Source organism: Amia ocellicauda, chromosome 4, assembly GCF_036373705.1.
Source record: "Amia ocellicauda isolate fAmiCal2 chromosome 4, fAmiCal2.hap1, whole genome shotgun sequence".
NCBI classification, from domain to species: Eukaryota; Metazoa; Chordata; class Actinopteri; order Amiiformes; family Amiidae; genus Amia; species Amia ocellicauda.
The window spans coordinates 28,498,387-28,522,426 of NC_089853.1; the positions used below are offsets into that span (position 1 = coordinate 28,498,387).

The 24,040-nt window shown below is 39.5% G+C and overlaps 2 protein-coding genes across 4 annotated transcripts in view; one reads left to right on the forward strand and one right to left on the reverse strand.

Moving 5' to 3' along the window:
- Positions 1-4,155: 4,155 nt before the first annotated feature.
- On the reverse strand, positions 4,156-10,150 carry senp8 (SUMO peptidase family member, NEDD8 specific). Of its 3 annotated transcripts, none has more exons than XM_066701747.1 (2): positions 9,913-10,150; positions 4,156-7,894 (listed from the first exon to the last, which is right to left on the reverse strand). In XM_066701747.1, the coding sequence occupies exons 1-2, from the start codon at positions 9,917-9,919 to the stop codon at positions 7,215-7,217; spliced, it is 687 nt and encodes a 228-aa protein (XP_066557844.1). In that variant the 5' UTR covers positions 9,920-10,150; the 3' UTR covers positions 4,156-7,214. The 3 variants fall into 3 exon arrangements, with proteins under 3 accessions (XP_066557844.1, XP_066557846.1, XP_066557845.1); XM_066701749.1 differs by having other exon boundaries at positions 9,903-10,150; XM_066701748.1 differs by having other exon boundaries at positions 9,886-10,150.
- Positions 10,151-10,250: 100 nt separating this feature from the next.
- Positions 10,251-24,040, forward strand: part of myo9aa (myosin IXAa) — a 175,070-nt gene continuing 161,280 nt past the window's right edge. The window contains exon 1 of the mRNA XM_066701740.1: positions 10,251-10,498. The gene's annotated coding sequence lies outside the window, so the exon portion shown is untranslated. The remainder of the gene's footprint in view (positions 10,499-24,040) is intronic.

Consider the following 24,040-nt stretch of genomic DNA (forward strand, 5'->3'; position numbering starts at 1 on the left):
CTAGGAGGCGTAATATACTCCTTTGAGATCTTTAATCATGACTGTGTTTAAGGCTACAGAAAAGGATTAAATCATTGAAGCTGTGGGACACTGTGGAAGCAAGAAGCTCAATGCTTCTGATGAAAGGCTTGTAAAGTTTGCCCTTCGGGCTCTTTCTAGGGCACTGTAGCCTTTTTAAACCTGGCTCATGTGTCCCAGGCACATGGCTTAAGTCAGTCACCCAAACAGAATTGACCTTGAGCACTCCCTCAGTGCACAGCCAGATTAATAGAGCCCAGCCGACTAGGAATAGGGTACTGAGCTGATTTTACCCTATGATATTTTCAAATATATGTCATAATTGCCTTAAAAAAAATTTACTATATTTTTTAAGTATTATTTGAAGAATCCACATTTTACATGTATTTGAATAAGAGCAACACCAATGTGTCACTACTATGAAAGTAAAAGATGTGTGAAATGCTGTTCATGTTGTCCCATATGTGGGCATATTACTGTAGCTGGAAGATCTATAATCCTTCTTTTAGAAAATCACCTCACAGCCATTAGCAGAACTAAACCATTTATTGACAGCTGGCACAGGCAGGAATAAGAATGATCTTTGTGATTGATTGCCACTAGAGGAATTCAAGATTGAGATGGATAACTCATTGACACTGTACAGTTATGACCTTGCATGTGGTAGGCGTGTGTATAGGTAATGTAGCAAACTTGGGCTGACAGGCCAATGTCCCTAAACAACAACAACAGCAACAATAATAATAGTAATGTGAACAACACCAACAATCTGCTCTCTCACTAACTAAGCCCCTCTGCCATCTGAAAAAAAAACAGATGAGCATTAAGTTAATTGATCTAATCCAGCATTTGTGCAAAAGCATAAGCCTTCTCTGTTCCCGGGTCTTCTTTTGAGCAGAATGGATTTAGAGCAGGGCGTTGCTAGGATGCCCCTGGGGGGATTGTTTTACTCTGCTCATCCACTTTGTCTTGTGGAACGAGGGCCTGGCCGTGAGTGGCTCCTGATTAGTTTTGCGGTCAGAATTAAGCAATGGCAGCGGAGTGTAGGAAGGTGAGTAACGTTCAATGTTCAATGAATAATGTTTTAACTCACTGTGGCTGGAAAAGAGAAAAATATTTTCAGGCCTCTGTGTTTTCACAGCATCAATACCTGCTGTTATTGATCAGCTTAAATTGCAATGAAAACTGAATATTTTGACAATTTTTGAATTTCTTCAATTTATCATTGAACTAACAAAAGTTGACTCCTTGTGGATGTTAATTCATTACAAATTCTCATGTTAATAGATTGCATTTTCTCCTATGCTATTGTTGAAATCCCTCAGTCATTGTTTTGCCATTGTGTTACCATTATTCTGTAATGTTTACATATATATATATATATTTGTGCTAGTTGCTGACTGTACAAGTGGAGGGTAAGTTTTCTACAAACCTGATCTTCAGTCGTAAGGTCCTGGAAAAGGACACACATTTCTCCCCATGGCTGCTTTCTGTTTGTCATTGTCTGGTATTGAAATGAAGATGCATGTAGGCTGGCAGGATTTCTCTGACCCCGGGACTGGTAATTCTAGGTGTTTGGCATCTGCAGAATGTCACCTCCAGTTCTTTAAAGGCCTGTTGTCTGACAGCTCCATTTTTCCATCTCCGCCTCACTGACACAATAATCCCTTCACCAAACACGATGGATGACACATTCCTAAATAAGGGACGCTATTCTGTTAGCGATCGTAAATGTGAAAAATGTCCCTGCCTTGAAATGAAGCACTGCATTCATTTTGGTCTCATGGCTCTTTTGAGAACAAGAGCCTTTAATGTCTAAGAATAGGATCAAGTGCTCATTCAAGACCTTTTAGAATTAATGACGTGTTTGGATTCACGGTCCATAATTTACGCTAATTTAACAAACTCTTGGTCAACAATCAGTTCCACCAAGCCAGGCTTGATGAGAAACCACAGTACATAGTTCTGTATAAAAACAAAGCTTGTATTTTCAGAATTGAATTTAAATTAGTGTCTGTATTATGTCATATTTAGTGGTTATAGAGCATTCTGAGTAATGATATTTTGCATCCCTGCCCTGCCCTCATGCTTCAGCTGTAGCAATTGCCATGAGATATTTGTCATGCAATACTTGGTGGGAATGGTAGAAAAAGAGACAACTTGCTACTCTTGGATTATCAACGAGCAAAAAAATATAGTGACATGTAAATGCAGTTACTTTGTTCTCATAGTTAATCTGATCACCCATTCTCCCTGATGTTGTCAGTTGTTGTGTAAGTCTGAAGCAAATCGAATGGTCATAGAACCAATTGCAATTTGAAAGAACTGCAATGGTTACAGTTCTATTTAATGCATTATTTTGTGATTCATTCCAATGGCCCTAATAGTGCAAGCTACTCCCTGGCGGGAAATGGATATGGTGCTAATAACATATTGCTCCAGAAATGAATCTGCCTTTGTAGCTAAAGAGAGACTAATTTGTGTAACCTTCTGCCCTGCTCCTTCAGGTCTGCAATAGTGTTCTCATATACACAGAGCCTGTGGATGGGTTAGGCAGCTGGCTTTGATTATGTCCCTGTGTATATTTGCGGGGCTGGTACTATTACTAATGAGTAATTAGGGCCAACATGTCTCTAAAAACCTGGCCCTTGGTGTGGCGAGCAGAACTTTGTTGAGGTACTGACAGAAAGTCAGCTTCACAGTTGTAACAGTGACGGTCACGTGCAAAGAGGTTAAGCATAAACACTCACCTGCACAAGGATAATGCATAATCATACCAAGCAATAAAATTGTTATTAAAGTTTGGTGTAATTAATGCAGTACTGTGGCTCTGTGTATCTTTAGAATTATTCTGAAAGGTTCTCTAATATAAATATCTGCACCTAACCACATATCCCATATCCCAAGCTGTATATTACATTAAGCAAGGACTGGCCCTGTGCTTTAGGCTTTAGTTTGTGTTTTGCTCATTAAATCCACCCCTTACATTTGAAAGGGGGCACCACTGTACCATTCATGTACCAATTCATCTGTATAATCTGGTGCATTTCAGGTGGTATTATCTGACTGATCTGCCTCCTCTATACAGAGAAGAGATAATAGATTAATCCCCCCTTCCCCCCAGTACACAGTGCATTTCCAGATTATTATGATCCATAGTTTTATTCAGTGACTGCAGGAAAAACAAGATAGACTATAATAATACAAAAATCATCTTAAGGTTGCTCCTATAGTACCTTTCATAACCCACCCCTCCCCAAAAATAAAAACCTCAGCAATAGTTGGCTTCAGAGATCTGAATCTAAAATTATATATTAAAAAGAAGCATTATAAAAGATTTGATGTGATTTAGAAAGCACTTCCAATATATATTACCAAATAATGGAAAATAATTGTGGAAGCTGATACAGCGTTTTTTGGCTAAGAAGATAAACACTACCCCGGCTCCCCCACAAAGCCTGCTAGACCTGGAGCCAGGCTTTAATCGAAAACCCAAACATGACAGGAATTATATGCGCTTTTCATTGGATGCAGCATTTGAGGAGCCTGGCTCCCTCTGTAAGTGGAAAGAGCTGCAGAGCCTGGCAATGCTGAGACGGGCGAGTTATTACAGCATGGGAAAGGCAGGTTTAATCAAACTCACACAACGCCTGGGGGCAACGTTAGGCTTCCAGACAGGGATCGGGAGGCTTGCTCACAGCTCGCACAGGGGCAGTCTGCTTTTCCCTTTCTTCTACCTTCCTCTGTTACAGTGCATCTGTGCTTTAGCTCATGACTTGCTCCCTCATGTTAAGCTAACCAGGCATATGAAGCAAAGCGGCGAAATGACAGGACAGCACTATCTGATTTAATTTGCCAAGAATGGAGAATGCCCCTTTATATACAATTCTCATTCTTTAGTTTAGTTGGGTAAAATATGAGGTGGTTTGTGAGTGCGTGAGTGAGGTTTTCTAAAACTGTAATCCTTTCAAATGATAATTCCCCTATAATTTGGCTGATCGTGAAAAAAACATAATAAATCTTGGACAAAATCTGTCACCTTTGGATAAGAATGGTTTTGCCAAGTACATTTGTGTTACTTTTGCAGCATTCATAAAATAAATAAACCTTAAAAAATAGAAAACAGTAATCTGCAAACAAGCTTGAAAGCAAATTTATTAAACACTGAGAAAATACACTGTAGAGGTGAACACTCTACTGTTTTTCTTTTTAAACAATCAATATATTTCACTATTAAAGGCAGTCATTTATTTCCCTTTCCCTGCAAGGCCTCTTAAAGCATTCTTTCTCTGGAACTTCTAAAGTTCTTGCAGTCATTAAATGCACGATGTGATGCGGTTCACATTCCAGCGTTCATTCTGGCTATGATGAATCTACCATTAGACCTCAAGCGAGATCCAACACAGTGCTTGCATGGATGATGGCAGCATGGAATCTAAAATAAAAAAAAAAATTCTGTGGTTTAAAATCATTACTTTCCATCAATACCGGTGGCCAAACATGACCAGGACAAGAGCAGAATATTGGGCTTCAGGTTGTTTCAGGATATTGTCCAGTTGGAGTTTCAACCACCCTGTGAATTCAGTGACAGCAGTGATGCATCATTTTTGCGTTCCGAGTCTAATGCTGTCACTGCATTTCATGGTGTTCCAGGCTCCACCTGGCTTTTGCTCCTTCTTTCTTCCCCATTGGTGTCACAGGGTAACAAGTGCAGTATCAGCAATACATAAGTCCTCCATACTGAGACAAATCTGAAACAGCACAGGATTAAATCTTACATCACCTGTGGGAGCTACTGCCTTCTCCAAGTCTGGGAGCAAAATATCACAGCAATCTGAACTGAAGTAATATCAGTGTTGTGCTGTGATTAATGGGTATTTGTAGCATTTGAGTGCTTGCCTAAATAAATTTTCACTTATCAGATCCAGCCTAATATGGTCCAAAACAGCAAAAGAACAAAAATGTAACTGAACCAAGAGTGCCAAGAGAAATTATTTTCATAATGGACTCTGCTCTGGTGGAATGAACCAATTAATCATCTGTAGTATGTATATGCACTGTACTAAGTCTTATCATCAAAAACTGTGACTTGACAGCCTGCTTCTACATGACTTATTTCCCTGTTGTTGATACATTCCTGAAAGCATATTTTTTTTCAATGCTTCCATTGTCTCATTTCAGATTATCCAAAAGTATGAAATATAAGCTTTTTCAATTAAAAATGTATGTATGTTGAATTTGCCGTGATAGCTGTCAGATCAGCGATGCAGAAACAGCTTCCAGAACACCTCACGGACACTGCAGAACTTTATACACAGTACAGCTGCAGCTTAAGGCGCGAGAGAGATACAAAAGCATGAAACTAGTATGACACCTGCATATTGACATGCTTTAAAGAGTGAGGGTTATATTTGCATTCCTCATTCTCATTTACACTGTTTTCCATATCTTACAGTTTGCATCTTTGTGGAGTCTCTGTTGCTGGTCCCTGCTTGGAGTACAATTTACCCTTCTCAGTGACTACATCAGCCAATAAATAACTCAAAGCTGAATGTGAGAAAATGAAGTTCAGAAATTAGATCAGAGAGACTGCACTGTCAAATGATTCACAATAACATAAAAAACAACAACAATAATAATAATAAGAAAGACTATAAAACTACAGAGGTTTGACTTCAAATGTAAATTCCAGGGCTAAAAGACCATGTCTGAAGTAAGTAAATGAGGTCAATGACATTCAGAGGTCTCTTCCAGATCCCATTATTTAAAACTGGTGGTTCTGCAGTAAACAAGTAAGAAAGCAAGAGTAACAGTCATCTTATATGGGGAAAACTGTGCCATACTAGAAAATAGATCATCGTGGGATCATCACTTTTACAACATTAGATTCCATTGGAATTTTAAGATTCAAAAGCACTTCTGATGTGTGATGTTATCTAGTCAGAAAAATGTGGTTAGGTCCATCTATAAAACAGCCTTCTAGTGACTGGTAATGTGTGATTATACTCTCTGCCTATTAGGTCTCCTAACCACCCCTCCTACCTGCACGCCAACTCACTTCCTAAATCTTGCAGTATAATGGAGGACCACCTGCTCTGTGGATGATATGTCTGGTTGTCTCAATCAGATTTGGGGAGAGAGAGGGAGTGCTTTTACTTTCCAAGCCTTGGAAAGAGAAAAAGACTGCTTATATTTATTTTGATTTGGAAAACAATGCTGTTTGGAAGAGTACGAAGAATCTGGAAAAATAATCAATTGATTGTGTGTGTATATTTACAAAGACCTCATCCAGAAAGTAAAGTTGTTACACTTTTAGGGATATAACATATTTGATAGCATAACATTTCTCTGTGTCAATTCAATTCTGAAATTTATGTGACATTTATATGACCCTGAGCAATATTCCTTGTAAACATACAACACGTAAGCTTTAAACAGCGTGATAACAACTCCAGTCTATCAGGAAACTGTATGTTGTCAACAATGGCCTGAAACTCTTAAGCATTCTCTCATCACTTCCATGTCTCTCCTTGCTAATGGATGGTTTTGCTTTTAGTCCTTTGCAGATATGGCTCCAATGATACTAGCAACTGAACAACAGGATAGCCGGTTGAGTCCTTGTGTTGGCAATCAATGACCACACGCATTGAAATACCAGTGTGTGACAGACCGCGTTTCCCAGCTTCCTCATCACTGGATGTCCTGTAGTTTCACTACCTTTCTATCAAATGCAGGCTCCAGTTGTGAAGAGTATCACTGTGCCTTATGCAGTACAGTATATAAAATATACCTAAACAAACAGTTTAAATTCAACACAAAAAAGTATATGGTGATTCTGCGATGAAAAATGAGGCACATTTGCTTTTGCTTTGGCACAAAACAACGCCTTACGAAACTTACACTGTCTGGATTTGCAGTTTGGACAATGGGCAGGATCTGTCCCTGGTATGCAGCTTTTTACTATTCAGTATTAAATCTCAAGTGCAAGAGAGGTTAGAAACCCCAAGGGCCCAGCAATGGACATAATTAAGCCTCCCCATCTTACCCTGTGTCAATACCATGTATACAAATTTCCCAAGTTATTTCTTCTTTAAACAAATGCTCTTATTTGAATTGATTCAGGGCTCTGATAATAAATGCTCATGCTAGCAATTCTAGGAGGAAAGGCGGGGCTGGTGTGCAGCTCCCCATGTGCTTCACTCCTTGGAGAGTTTCTGGATGAGCCTGGTCCACTCTGCCCGTTTCTGTGTGATGTAGCTGGGGGTGATGAGCTGCGTGAGGGGGGGGGCGGTTGCCTCGGGCCCCGTGTTCTCGCAGAGCACCTCGGTGTTGCAGATGACGTACATGCCGCAATCGTAGCTGTTCTGCTGGGCCGGGGCTGGCTCTTCCACAAAGGGGACCTTTCCCCCAGTGCCCAAGAAGGCCTCCAGCTTGCTGGCTATGCGACGGGCATGCAGGGAGTTGCTGCCGCTGTGGGAGTCGTAGTGGGCGAAGTGGCCGCGGTCTCGCTGGTACAGCAGGAGGCTCCAGTGGGTACCACCGGCTGTCTGGTGGGAGTTGTCGTTGACGGCGAGGAAGATCCAGTGGCGGCGGGGCAGCCCCAGCGGCTCCAGGAACAGAGCCAGCTCCTCTTGGCTGGAAGTGCACTTGATGAACTGTGTCACCTCAGGGCTGATGAAGCATGCCTCTCCACTCAGGCTCTTGAAGCGTTCAGTGGCGAAATACTCAAAGGCGAACCCGATCACCTGGTCGTTCAGCCAGTGGGGTCCCTCCAACAGGGCCACGTCTGAGCGCCGCAGCAGACTGTCCTGGTAGCTCAGCACCACCGGTTCCATTCTCCTAGGCAGAGGGGAGCAGGCAGGCAGACCGAATCCACCTACAAGAAGGAATGAAGAGGTGAGCCTTGCATCTGACCAGACACATCCGGGAACATATCTGACCTTTGACAGGATGTGTTTGTATAACTGGGTGGTTCCGAACAATCTAACCTGGAAGTAGAAGAAAGCAAATCTCATGTGCAAAACTGTTCCATACAGGAAATCACATTTTTCATAGTTTTACACAAAGATTAAGATTATAGATTTGTTTTTAACTTATAGAGCATTTCTTCATCAAAGCAGATGAACACAGCTTGCATAAAATCAGTTGCTTTCCTGTTCATGACAGAAGGACATGCATGGACAGTAATACTAATATGAACAGGTGAAGAACAGAAGGATGAACTGAATTTTGCATTTCTCATTAGCCACTGATTATTTCTACAGCATAGAAAATGAAACCGATTTCCTTCTGACAACAGCTCAAGAGCACTTCATAATTAACAGAGCTGAAGAATGCAAGGTTGCGTTGCACTAAGAGTAAGCTTAAAGATATCATATCTTAAACTAGCTATATACATTAGTCATAGCTTTTTGGATGACTAATGAACCAAAGAGAAGAGGATCAGCCTCCAGCAAAAAATTAAAAGTCACTAATTGCTGGATCTTCCAGCTCTCACTTCTAAGGTCACTCTGCACCCCAAGGGATAAGTGCTCCCCCAGTCATCTAATAAGAAGCAGCTCCTCACTTCTTAAGGAAAAATTGAGGTATGGATAGCAAATGTAACCTTTTCAACTTCTCCCAGTGTTTTTAGTGACCATTATGTTCTTTAACAGAGAGAAAATGGTTAGAACTAAATCCCTTAAGTAGTATTTATATTAGCCAAGCTGTCAGTGAATGCTTTACTCCACACTAAGTAGCTTGCTAATAGTTTGTAAGCACATCCCCACGAGAGCAGGAGAAAGTATCCTGTGGGAGTAATGCAGAGTTCAGAGGTTATTGCCTTTGACAGGACTGTCCCTCCAACATATACAGACATGCACAGTATACTGGTATGTGCAGCTGTAATATCCCTCAAATTATTGCATAACCAGATGGAGGCATTTTCTGCTACTGGATTAGCCACTCTTGAACCTAATCTCTTATACTATTGACTTAACACTGAATTGATGATACATGGTTTGGCATGTAATATATCCAGTCTGATGAGTAACAACGGTATTTGTTTTCAGTGAGGACAGGATAAGGATTGTTTTTTTTTATCATAATAAATACTGGTCAACTCTACTGAGGTAGATCTGGAAGAATTTTATTGCAAAGATTTTGCTCTTCCTAGACCTAGGCCTACCCACTCCTTTAATATTTTTTTATTACAGCTATGCTTAAATTATCAATTCATTTTTTATTATTATGTGAACTTTAACAAAAGAGCTAAGAATGCATCTTCATTATGTGTTTATTTTTGTCCGACCGCAGGTTGACAATTTGCATGATGCCATTTTTTTCTGAATGTATTGCTATGCAGTTAAAATACTAAACACTTACAGAAAATATCTTCAACCTTTCCTAAGCTAGCTTATTAATAACACTTAAAGCAACTAAGCATTGATAGCACTGTGAGCAGTTTTGCAGTTTTATCTCACTTGCCTCAAAACAAATAAACAAAAACCCAGCGCCATTTATGTTTAGTTAAATTTAATAAAAATCCGTCTTCAAACTGTCAGCACATTGTTACCATTATTATTTAGCCTTGTAACAAACGGAACAAGCCATGACACAAATGCACAATAATATAGGCAAACAGTTAAAAACAGCGACTCTGTGTCGAGCTTTTCACACTGAAATAAAAATATGAAAATCAATAAATGCATGATCATAATCCTTTAGTACTGTAGCGACTGAAGTAGCTAGATAAGCAGCTATACATTATACTGCATTGCGCAATTAACAGCACTCACATCTGAGAAACCCCATTATATATATATATATATATATATATATATATATATATATTACTATTCTTGTATAATTCAGCTTTTTAACTCTTACCTGTCGAGAATCTTTACCTTATCTCACCTGGCATAAAAACACATTCAATCGTGCACGATATTTTCACATTTGTGTGCCTTCATTGCGGACTTGGAAAATACAAGTAACGTAAAGTACTTTAGCATCTTCCCTGCGAAACGCTGCGCGACATCACGACTTCACGACAGTCCTGCGGGGCAACCGGGGTTCCCACGCAGAAGGACGTTTTCAGGCACTCCCTCTGCTGCCCCGCCCTCGCGCCGCCCCCCCCCACAGGAGCAGGCAGGGCGGGAGCGCGCGTCGTGCCCGAGCATCAGAGGCTGCACTGATTAGCAAAAAAAAAAAAGAAAAAACCCCACAAGCGAGCCCGAGATACAGGGAGCAGAGACGCTCATTTTTATCATTTTTAAAAGGGAAGAAAACGGAATTATCCGGCGTTTCGTCGCCCACGGACTCTGGATTTAGTGGACAGCGGCCGGCCGACGCGGAGCTGGATGTGCGGCCGCTTGTGAGCGCCGTCGCGGGGATTGCGGCTCGTCTTGTGGGGGAGGCAGCCCGCTGCGCGCCGCCGGCGTCCGGGACAGAGCGCTTCGCTGGCGAGGGCGCGCAGGCTGGGACTCTCGCAGGGCTGGAGGTAAGAGGCGGTTGATAATTGTCTGTCAATGGGGTTTACTGACTGCCAGGATGCGTCGCTTTGCACCTCACAGCGCGTTTTTAAAGGGTAGATTTCTGCTTTAGCGCTGTGCTGGGAAAGCAGCGACACCGAGATTTTGCAATCCCATTCATCTGGTTTTGCCCATTAACGCATCGCACCTCTTCAGTTGATTTCCTCCCGGCATTGACCCGTTCCGTGTACCATGTAAATATTATTGTAGCGGTGCTATTTTACTCACGCTGTTAATCTACATGCTTGAAAACACTCAATTCAGTATTGCTTTTTCCTGTTCCCTTATATATATATATATATATATATATATACCACGTATATTCCGTAATTGTATTGAAGCATTTGTAGCCTGTTCCTGTTTGTCCAAGCAGCTGTGTGGTCAGTACCGCACTGTATAGTAAGTAGGTATAGCCTTGTCTGTCTATACCTTGAATTAGTCATTTGTCCATTTGTAGTCGGGGGTGTATTGGAAAAGTACGGTTAAATACACACACCAGGGAGGGATTGAACAGATCCTAATGAAATATACAATAATAATCAACAATGACTGTATGACGCATATACTGCCCTGACGAGCAGCATTCCTCATCCACACGGCTGTGTTGTAATTATTAGGGAGACAATACAGAAATGACTGTTAATACACTACGAAGATTAGTTGTGTGTGTGAGTCTGTGCGACCCTTTTATTCTAGTACTTGTAGTAACGAGTAACATGCAACTTGCAGGGTGTTGCAGGATAAATAGTGGCTTCCTGGACATGTTCTCAGATGTGTGTTTTTGGGGGACCCAGAGGTGGCTGGGGCAGGTAACGATTGTGTGGTGAATTATGTCTACATTTACAGGAGGTACAACGTGATGTAATGGATGTGTGATGCATAGTAGATTGTCTTCAAATCTCCAGAAATGTTTGTATGCTGCAGAAACTACTAGAAGTCACTAATACCTCTGGTTTCAAAGGTAGTAATTCTTCTGATGGGAATTTCAAGGGCGTTGAATCGTATATTCAGGTGGTTGCATTACATATTGAATTAATTTTAAACAATTCGTTCTTCCAATCCAAACTCCTTTCCCTGATCAGAATGCTAAATCTTGCTTTGTAATGCAATTAGCTTGTTGGTCCATGGTGTGGTTCCATGACAAGATATGGTCGATTGTGAAGGAGGTTTAATATATAGGCCTATTAGATTCAATTCACCCTTTCATTTTGAGGTCCCTGGTACTTTAAAACACACTTACTACAATGCTTGCACTCTTTACACCACTGAGCTACAACATCAGCAGTGTTAAAAAAATATCAAAAGCTTTTTTAATAATGATGTTGGTTTTTAGAAGAACTTTGAGCCCAAATTGCAACAGAACAGAATGTGAGGAATGCTAATATGATACAATGCTAAAGAGATTATACAGGTGATTCCTATAACGTCCTTAAGTAGCAAGGCAGACATTGATGCAAAAGCATTATGGTCTCCTTCATTGTAATTCAATTGTCTGGCTTCAGAATCGTACTTTGAGTGAGATTGAACTCCCATTCTGTAGCCTGTACTGGTGGGAAAGACCATTCAGCAGAATATGACAAATTATTTTTACAGGCAAGGCGTAAGACAGTCATATCACTTCAGTATTTCTTGTCTGCTTAGTTTAGTAGCTGATCAGGCTCGATGCAGTGAGAACTGCCAGGGCCTGTGCAGGACAGCGGCTGGGGCAGAACAGTGTACCAAGGCTTGCCATCACATGACAGCAGCTGTCCAGCAGCGTTCTAGTGACTAGACAAATCTGACTACATTTGCCTTTGGCTGAAGAGGAACACAGTCTCCAACTTAGATCTGTTTGTTATTCTGCTTCCATAATAGTCTTTAATTATTTTTTATTTATTTAAAAAAGGTGGTTACTGTCTTTGGTCTCAGAGGTGATGTATCTCAGTAACTGTAGCACACAGTACATCATTGTATTTCACTAAAATGCAATACAAAGCAGTCTCTCTACAACTCTGATTGTAATTAAAACTGAAAAAATACAGAGAACTCTTTAATTGCAGAAGAGGAACCACGCCTTCCCCAGATTAGCCAAAAATACTGGAAATTAAATGTACATGAGAAGTTAAACATTTTCAGTCTGAACATTTTTAATGCATACTTCTGCAGAGACTGCAAAAAGTGTGGATAAATATGAGTGTACATTAGGTGTTTTAAAACTTAAACTAATTTAATTATGAAAAATGTAATACTAGCCATGTAACTTGCCAAACTGGAGAGTTTCTTTACACACCTTTTATTTTATATACATGATGCATGTTTAAGGAGCAGCATCCTTGCGTAATATAAGAGGCAAGATCTTTATAAAGCATGGGCGAGTCCAGGAGGTATGCAGCGATCTTTTTTCTTGGGATGTCATACAGTAACTGTGACTAATAACCAGGGATTACCTAGGTGGATTTCTGTCAACAACTTGTTTATTTTGATTTTGAAATTTTACTGCCTCAGTGGGGAAACCTAATTCGGAAAGTTTACCTGAAGGAGCTCTTCTGTAGCTGGAGGAATATAGAATTGTTAAGAGTTAGTGCCTGCTTGTCTTTTAACAAGTGGCACATTTCAAGCCAGCAGGCATCTTTGCTAATGCGGTGTCTGCGGGGAGAAGGAAAAAATACAAATTCTGCTGTTTAAAATGTTTTATCATAAAAGTCCATTCTTTACATAATTCTTCTTTACTAGGTTAGATTGTCGGCCCATGACAAGGCCAATCGGAAAGTATTCTGTGCAGCAAACATCCTGAAAAGAGGGAAGTCACAGGGTCGGCCAAAAGACAGCGGGATTATTCAAAGATGCCACATCCCAAATTAACAGCGTTAAAAAGGGTAGGAAAAAAGCAGCAATTGTAATGGGGTTTGCAGCATGTTAATACCCAGTTACTGGGGTGACGTCATTCTCCAGCGAGACAATACCAGGGCATCTACAGTACAGGTTCAGAAGGCTTCATTATTTCACTGTGGTAGGGAATGGAGCTGAAGAGAAACAAATTCATAGGAAATACACAAACAATACCGAAAGGACTATTAAAATAAGCTGTCATGAACAAACAGACAAAATAGGTAAAGCATAGTTTACACAAAATTATGAATTTCAGTGGAAAACATTTTGCTCACATTCTCTGAGGTCTGTGAGTGTAATGGAGTTTGCAGTGCCTGTGTTTGCTGCAGAAAGGAGACCGCTGACCGCAGCACAGCTTTCTTTCTCTGTCTCTTGAGACTCGCTCTGCATTGTGCCAGAAATTGACTTGATGAGTGGAGCAATGGAGATGGGTCATTTAAAAGAAGTGCCCACACTGATAAATATTTCCATTTCAATTGCAGTGCTCTAGGGGTACTTTCCAATGGATTGTTAGTATTTTGTTTTATCAGGAATTACCCCCCAGAGCGGGTACTTTTAATTGTAATGAATTCCCGTCTTGGTGGCACCACAGTGTTGCCCTTGAGGAGTGGGTAAATGCAGCTTTTGTACCAGGATCACCTCCAACCCCTCTTGATAGACTCTGCAGAGGAAGGAATAGTAGACTGTATAAAATTAAGCTTTACTGCCTCTATTCACCACTAATTTTTAAAGTGCCTGGACTGATCTTTTAATAAGTGCCTTAGGAAACTGCAATGCTATTCCATAAGTGCCAATCTGCAACAGGGCAGTCAGAAACTGAAAGCTCTTGTACTTTTCCCATTACTGTATTCCACTGCAGGTAACTTTCAGGTATAGTAGGAGTAGACTAACCAGCACATGCCTTAAATGATGAGCGCACACCATAATGCATGTTCCATGATTTCAGGGTTTTCTTAGGACACTCTTTGGAAAATCCAGTGCTGATCAATGCTTAAGTGGAAGGGAATTCTATGCTCCCAGCAATTCCATCGTCCACTAAATTGCTAACATCTGTGTGAGACTCGGTGGCCTGTTCCCTTAGTCACGTGAGGGGTCTCATGGTCCACTGCTCTGAATAGCATTGGCCCCATGATGTGATTGTGATGCCTAATTGCTTGCTGAGCAGAACATTCAGTAGATGCAGGATGACAATCACACTCTCCTCTTAGTCAAACATTTGAAATTCATTTGATTTGCCTGTTGGGTATAATTCTGAATGCCTTCTTGAGATATTGGAATGAGCTTCAAATCCTCATGTAAGAGTTAGTCCAGAATCCCTCCTTTTGCTATTGCTTTTGTCTATTCAATTCAAAACTCTTGACATGACAGGTGTGCCTTGACCAAATGAGCAGTATCTTCATTTTCACACATCTTCATTTTCCAGTTGAAGAACTAGGGCCTGCATATTGGACCATAGATCAAAACTATTCCTTAAATGCAAATGTGAACTTTCAGAACAATTTGCCAATATATTTGGCACCAATGTATGCATGCTTTGCAAATCACAAATAAACAATGTGCAATATTTATTTAAACACTCTTACATCTGCCCAAATGGTTTGTTTGTAGATTTGAAACATAATCTGTTTCTCTTTAATAGTTTTTAATAAAAGCCATAGCAAGGTCTTAAACAGGATAGAAACGTAAGCAGACCTTAGTGTAAAGATTGTCTAAGATAGATACTAAAAGGAACCTTGGCTTTTTATCCAGTGCCTCCCACTTACCTTATGACTTTGAACATTTTCAAGGAGTTTGCACATGTTCTTGGATTTCTAGTGTGTTTATTGTGATCATCCAAAAGCTAATGATGTACATTGATTCTCTGTCATGGAAACTGAAAGAGCATATGGAGGAAGTGCCTTAATTTCTTAACTTTTCAGAAATCTTATAAATATGTTAATCTAATGACTAATCATGTCCAGTTCTATGATATGAAAATGACAGATGTGTTTTTACTCTTTCCCCGCATACCAGGATTGAAGTGTTTGACTGGAGTGTGTCAGTGATTTCTGTAAGTCTGCAAAGGTCATGGCATGTTTGTATAATCAATGGTTAGTATTTGGAATAGTTTACTTCTGGGCCAGTTGGAGGATAGCAAGATCTTCCCTCTTAGATCAGAAAGTTGAGCCCTTCCAGGCTTTTCTAACATAGGCTAATTATTTTTTAGTTGCTACTTGAAATTGTGCCTAGTCTTTTTCCTCAGCCCATCTTGAGCCCATGCAATTTCGTCTGGGTAATAATAGCAAAATTCTAACATACATGTTTATTTTTATTTTTTATTGGGTGTTTTGGTACAGAGCCTCATCTCATCAGAGGTTTCACACTCTGAAACTACATGTTGGTGTTTAGTTTCGGCCAGCAACTCAAAAAGGTGCCAGTGAATTTGTAAAATATTTGACAGGATAACTCCCAGAAATCCTAGCACAGGTCACTGTATTTACACAGGTAGACAGGGAAAGTCCTCTGAGGTCAGAGTCTCTACAATGTACCACAGGGTGCCTCATTGGGCACCCAGATTGGACAGATGCAGAGGGACCCATCTTCAATCAGTGGTCCCTGTCTGACAAAGTACATCACATATTATGTGTATCTTAGCAGACGCGCTTATCCAGGCCAACTTATAGTTTACACAAGAAGCATTTAAAAGCATTGCAAAAGTACAGTGATACAATAAATACAGTAAGCATACATCCCAATTCAATGAGGTAACGTATGCAGATATAGGAAGTTGAGTCCTAGGTATGTGCTAAAAGGAGTGGGGGGGGTATAGGAGAAGTTGCAGTATTTCTCAACAGAAGTACTAATAGTGACTACATGGATGACAGCATAAGGAAGCATAGTTAAATGAAGTGCATAATAGCAAAAGTGCTCCTAATAATCTGCTGTATTACAGGTATCCGTTGTAAGCTTAGAGCTGCGTTTTTATCAATTAGAAACTGAAATCAAGAATGTTTGAAGCACACTGTCTAAACTAACTATAACTGCACTGTTACCATAACATTTTAATTTGAATAAAAAAAGTATTATGATGCAATTATAGAATTTAAATTGTGAAAGGTCATCCAATGTATCCTTGCCAACAGGAAACTTTGCCATGAGAGCCTGAAAACCTTTCACTTTTACAGTAAGCTTTTATGGCTGCCCTGAGTTTGAAATGCTAAGTTGCCAATAAAGCTTTGAAAGACCTGTGTTCCCCTCAGAGATTTAAGAGCAAGTGCTAAAAGAATGATGAGACTTTGGATTTTCAAGATGGAAAAGCAGCCTTGTTTTACATTTTGACATAACTTGTCAGAAATAAACTGACTACACGAGCTGCGTGATGACAGTGTTGCGTGTATATCTCTGGAATGCAGTGATTTCAGACTGTAAAAGACACAATTTTTGGTTGTAGGTATATCTCCTTCACAATGCACTTGTATGACTATTTATGTACCCAAACCATCCATTAATTTTATACCTATGTTTGTATCTTTCATAGTTTTCATAGCTTCTTTAGAAATATTTTTTTTCTGCCATGTCTGTATGCTATGGTCTGTGTTTTCTCAACACAAGGTTATTACAGCTTTATTTTTTCCCCACTGGCTGCTGTCAGTCTTCATATAATGTACTGCAGTGCGAAAGACTGCAGGTGAGAATTTGTGTGCAGGCTTGTGTTCCTGCGATGATGCCTTTCTGGCATAGAATGACATGTCTCTTAACACAGAGAGAATGAAAACATCCAGTCTGGACCCCCATCTGCTACTCTCATCTCTTACATGGCAATTAGAGTGGCATTAACAGGTGATACCATTTCCTCCCTGAGCACTCTTTCACCAGGCTTCCAACAACATGACTGCCAAGCACAGACTAATGTCAGCGCTACATTTTTGGCACATTCTCAGGCCATGCTAGGAAGAGCAGTCGGTTTGCACCCTGTCCATCCAGAGAGCCCAAAATAGCATTCCACAAGCTATTCTCCTTGTAATTAATAAGTTTAAACTACAGTTCTCCAGTGCAGGAGAACAGCTGTGGCAGTATAAGGCTCTTTGCAAGCAACACTGTTATTTCCATGATAACCAGTTACGAAAGAAAGTCGGCAGCTGAAAGTGAATGAGGATGAAGTCGGTTTTAGAGGACTACGTAGGGGCTACTGCCGCTACTGTAGCTGAAATGTATTTCACCAGTTGATGTTTATTTGTTTCGGTTCCTTGTTAAATGCTCCCAAAAAGCCTCTTGGGTTTGTTTATTTTCTTGGTCAGCCTCTCGGTATGGAGTGAATTCCTGGCGTGGCCGGTTTTGCTGGGCAGTGAGAGGGAGGTGAACAGCTGAGGTTGTGTGGGGCACACACTGTAAATAGCTGGACACAGCGGTGACACCCTGACACAGCTCGCCATGCCTCCGTCCCGTAACACGGAGTACAGTTACAGTCAGTGATGCAGCTTAATATTTTAAGTTTTTACTTCAAAAAGGATACTTTTTTTTATGAAAACAGAAATGTCTACAACTCAGGGACATACATTTTGTGCTCTTCTCATGCAAAGTGTTCTGTGAAGTTTAGGTGCTGCATTTTGTTTTTGGTGCTGCTCAGTCAGTGGGTACTTGCTGTGTGCAGAAAATACAGGAGCAGGTTTGCAGCCCAGCCAAGTGCGCTGAAAATGCAAGTCTTAAATTCTCATCTGGCATTAACTGCCTTTGATATACTATATTATCTGTAAGCTGTAATTGCTTTTCTCTCATTGCCAAAATGCTTGTTATATAGTTATGTTTTAATGTTTTGACTTTTTAGTCCCTGGTGTTAAATCTGTCCATTCTACAGACAACAGATGTGCTCTAGTTAGCAAATGTTGGCTATTGATTCAGAACAGACATTCTTGCTTCACCATGATTGTCTTATACCTGTTCTACTGTGTTTCTATTTGACATACAGGAATTGGTAATCTGCTTTCCTAGAAGGATGCTGGATATGGGGAGAACATAAGTGAAATATTTTATTGTGGTCTCCACAGGAAAGTCATTAAGCGATTAATCCACAACTTAAGACACTCACGAATATCCTTATTTTGAAATCAATTTTAAATAATTGAAAGGATAATTTTGGGGGGAGTTATTGTGCCTACAGGAACGTACCTTCAGCATCTCCTTTCCACTTTTTTTGAGCATTAGGCCCTAAAGGTAGAGAATTAACGACAAAGCTCACAAATGTCCTCTGTGGATCTCCATCTTCTGGTGGGCCAAAGACTGGTATCAGCAGCATTAAAATATAGATCCCGGACAGGAGAAAGAGCAATCAATAGCAGCCGTTCTTTTGAATCAATGGGAGCTGGGCTTGCAGCCCCTGACACAGACCCTGATGAGGTCAGATGCATGTTTACTACAACGACAGTTTCCAGCCTCAGAGTGCAAATGTGTCAGTTTTTGTTCCTCCTCAAAAGCAAAGATATCCTTTTGACAAAGTATTTCTTAAAAATAAATATTTAAATTACATGGCACAATGTCCTTGGCCTGAGTTTTCCTTGAGAGGATTTCATGTTACTCTATCTAACATTATTTTATACCCAACCATTTCACTCTTGTGCTCTCTATGCATTTACAATGCTTGATTTTTAATTTCCCTTTTTAATTTTGTCACCTCAAAAAATAAAACAAAGTGGGATTATGCTACTGTGAAAACAATGGCTGTGAAATGACATTAAAACACTGAAATACAAAGCTAGTTCCTCACCTTGGGAAATATATTTACATTTGAGCAAAAGACAAATAATATATATATATATATATATATATATATATATATATATATATATATATTCACTTACTTAGTCATTAAACTCTGTCCCCCTGACCTTCAGCACATGCTCTGGTCTAACCCCCACCATGGCTTTGTTCCTAGTGCAGTGCAGAACCTCCCCTCCACACACTCGCTCAGCCCTTGTTAAAAGGCAGCTGTGGCTCTGGTCACAGTAGCAGCCTGCAGATGGATGTCTGACACTGGAGAAGGGTGATGGTTAATCCTGAGACATGTTCTGCCATGCTGGGACAATGCAGGCCAGTTGCTAGGGTGTGGTACAGCGAAGACAAGCTCTGCCTGGGATGCTGGAGTGACTGACCAGGACCTAATTACAGAGGCAGCCTGTGAGTGTGGGGGAAGGATGGGCTACAGTATTCCTCTCCAGGGCTGTGTCCTTTATACTTCAGTAGCAACACACATGCCACTTTTATCTCCTTTTTTTATCATTTTTACCATGGTGTGGAAAATCTAAAGATTCTGAAAGTGGCATCAGGGTAGGGGTACTCCTGAGCAAGTGAAAAATAAATAATTGAACAAAAGAACGACAACAATCATTTTCACTGTTTTTTATTTTATTTTAAACGCAATTCATCAACACTCATTTTGATACATTGGTATATTTCAGACGCGTACTTCTTTGGTTTCAAGATTATTAAAAATGATCCACGCAGCAGTGCCCTGCGTTTATCCTACCTAATGGTGGGATTCATTTCAAATACATCAGCGCTCTGTCAAAATACTTCTGATCCGTCAGTAATTGGAGAATCTTTAAACTGAAACAAGGGCTGCAAAAGACATTAGATTCATTAACCTCTTCCCTAATTTGGAGCTGAGACATGGGGCTTGCTTTTTCATTCCTACATGATTGATTACTTAAACAGACCAGTTTCCTTTTCTTTAATACTTTGTCTTGAGGCTCATGCTGGTGTTTTACAGCAGAGCCAATGTAATGCACTCAACTCATTTACTTAAATTCAAAGCTTCTTCACCAGAAGTTCTAAACCGCTTGTCCACTCCTGTTTAGAAATATGTTGTTAGATTTATTAACAATGCATGCAGTGAAAATCCAGCAGTAGAACTGGCTTGAGGGTCTGTTCAATGAGCTTCCCTCCCTCATAATAGCTATCATAATACCAATCCCCTAATTAACTAAACACCAGAAATAAAAATGTTGTTGAATAAGAATTTACTGATCTCCCAACTTTCCTTGCATCTATATATGCCAATAAATAAATAAATAAAGAAAGAAAGACATAAAATGAGGATAAACCTAGTTTACACTTATGGTTTTGAGAGGTAAGTTTTAATTTTAATTTAAAACAATGACTTTGTGTAATTTTGCCCTATGTGTAGTATAGCCTCCAGGAGCCCTACTTTACTGCATTTTTGGAAATCTAGGGCGCTGAACTATAAATATAGGATCTGAAGGGACAGGATGGTGTGGATCCACTCACCTTGATGTTTGGAATTCATACCCTGTGTTATTGTTACTCTTTAGAACAGTTTTAAGTGATTAATTACCTTGTAACTGCTTCATGTTCTTCTACCCTTCATGCAAAATTGAGTCCTGCTAATGGAATAAAATTGTATGACAAACTGCAGTGCACCCTTTAACATTTTTATGAGTTTGAGTCGTGTTTCAATGTCTAGTTTTAATCTGTTGCCAAACCTCTTTTAAGGGTTTTGAATTGAATTATTGGTTTGGGACCAATATTTTTAGACTGAACAGGTTTCATTGCAACTAGAGGTCGACCGATAGTGGATTTTCAAAACTAATACCGATAACAAGAATTAGGGTTGGGGGAAAACCCGATATCTGATTAATCGGCTGATTTTTATATTTTGTTTCACTTTTTAATCAATATATTGCATAAAATAAATAGCACTCAATGTAACATTGCAACAGTTTGAACTTTATAAAAAAAATAACAGTATGAACTAAAATATAGTATAAAATAAATATATTAAATAACAAATAAAATAGATCAATTCCAAATAAATGATAAAATAACAGTCTGGAAAATTGTGAAAATTTCATAAAAACAAATTAGGGAGTTATGAAGAATTAATTGATTGGAAAGTTTTTGAAATAATTACAGCATTAATTCAACATTACCCTTTTTGGATCATCGATGAAAATAAACTACAAGTAATGAAATTCCAGTAATAACAAGTAGAACTGCTTTCTTATTTTTTCCAAAGAAAACAAAACACATGTAGATGTAAACATAAAATAAACACGTGACTGCACTACACATTGTATGACTTTTATTTAAAGATTTTTGTGTTGCATTTACAAGTAATAAAGGCAGCTGCTGTTGTTTTTACAACAGGATTAGCAAGGAAACATTAGAAAATAATTCTGGAATCATATTAGTGCGTCACAATGTACACAAACGTCCAATATGTGTAATCTATGCACTTTATTTACACAAATAAATATGATTCAAAATGAATAATAGAAAAGAACAGGTTCATAAACAAATACGAATCTACAAATAAAACACTTGAGCATATAACTGTAGAAATTAGAAAAGATCCAAATGTAAAAAACTGTAATGCCCTAATTTAAATGCCCACACTGCTCCGAGTGTACAATAACTTAATATTTTTCTTTTTTAACGCAGCAATTGTTATTCTTCACAACTAAACTACTTAGGGGACATAAATAATATTTATTGTACTTCCCGATCAAATAAATGCTATAATCCCCTTGGAAACAGTATTTCATCGGTAGAAAAAAAAATCTATTGGGAATATTTTGCTGTCTGAAAACTCTAAAATGTCTGTGGGTGCAGGTTTTCGGGATATAAGTGCTAAGTAGTTATTTATAGTACTGCCAGAGTCATTAACAAAGTACCTTCCATTTTATTTTGTTTGTTTTCAATGTTTGATTGACTGTTTCATGACATCTTTTATTGTATTTATTGTTTACTTGTATGCGTACCTCTTCTGTCTGCTGAAGCTGTTAAGCGATCAATTTGAAGTTCCCGCCAAGCATCGTCTGTGCGCTGAGCCAAGTCACAAGTGACAATAAACTCTATGAGAGAGTCATTGATGGTTTTCATTTCACCAATAGAGGCTGTGTTAATCCCCTATAACAAGGATATTAATGCGTACAACCCCAAAAAACTATTGGCCATTATCTGTGCTCCGTTTTGAAAAAGCCGTTATCGTCCCTGATTAATCGGCCGACTGATAAATCAGTTCACCTCGACCTGCAACAGCTAGGAAACTAGAAAATGTCCTCCACTTTCCTTTGTTGTGTTACTTAGAAGAGTTTTGCAATGTGTGTTCCATAGTCATGTAACCTATTGAAACGAAAACTGAGAAGTTAAAGACTTAAAAACCTAATTTCAACACCACGATCCCCTGATGTTACTGCAGCAAACTTGAATACTGTTAGTGGAGTATTAAAACACATTTGAATTGAACTACACAAAGCACACACTTAAATGAAGGACTTAAAATGATGATCAGAAACTCTGTGGAGGACACTTGGTAGAAGGATGCCTTTAAATAGTAGACTGTAATTTTGAAGAAAACAAAAATGTAATGCAAATGTAGTAGATGTGTGTCCATTTCATCCTCCCTAGCCTTTGTATCCCATTGTAGATGCTGCACATCACTGTAGTTCTTTTTGTGTAGATTTTGCAGCAATAATATTCTTAAATGCACTTCAGAGTGGAGCTATCATTGCTTCAGTGCCACAGATTACACTGTTCTTTAAAGGAGTGTAGAATTACATTGTGTCATTCTGCTAAGAGAGACTGGGAAAAATAAGCTCCCTACAATTGATCTAAGACCTTCATCCAAGTTATTTCTTGGAAGGTCATTAAAATGACCTCCCATGAATTCTGTTTCAGATTTTCACAAGTAAAGTAAAAAGAAGCTCCTTGTCCCCCCACCCCCCTTCTCCCAGTCTCTATGGTGCTGGTAATGAGATACGACACTTTTCTGCCTGATCCAGTATTTATATTTTCTTTATCTGCTGCTTGTCGCTTTGATGACATTTTATTTTGAATATTTCTAAGCGTATCAGATGAATATGGACAGTGCTATCTAAAGTGCACATAAAAGCTGTATTCACCACATGTAAAGTGCCTGCCTTTACCAGTGATGTTCCCTTCCTCAAGCTTCACAGTTCCAGTAATATCAGTGTAGCATGCTGGGGTTTTGGTTATGCACCGAGCTGTCAGCAGTATGTTTCTGTGCTCCACTGTTGCATGGCTACTGGCAGTTCTGTGGAGCCATTTCTAGATGGGCCACTTTCTGAGGGTGTGTGAACTGTTGCAATTTTGTGTATCATTCCTGTAGTGATATATAGTTTTAAGGCGGCCCTGGGCCGGGTGAAAACTAGTGCAGCTTTGAGGTGGCGAAAGGCGACCTAAATGTGAATATGAACGTGCCGGGCCCTGGGCCGGATGGACAGCCTCAACTCAAACCACACCCCCAGCGACTGATTCAAAGGAGACGCCGCCTCTCGCCAACACAGACGTAAATACAGGCACCAAAAAAGCTTGTTTTCTCTATATTGTTTGAATGTTGTATCGATCTATAGCCTTAAATGTACTGATACGTTTCACTAGCTCACATCTTTATATACATATAATACATATACAAAAGTATAGGCTAAGTAATGAGTTATAATGTAAACAGTTCAAACTACTCGTTCAATGAAAATAAGCGTGTGTAGCTGGTAAACTTACTGTTGTTTTTTCTTCTACTGAATATGATTGAAGTCTGAAATTTAACAGTATACAATGTTCAGGTGTAAAATGCATTGTGAGATTGTGAACGGGACAATGTAACTTTATTCACTTCTCCGAATTTTGCA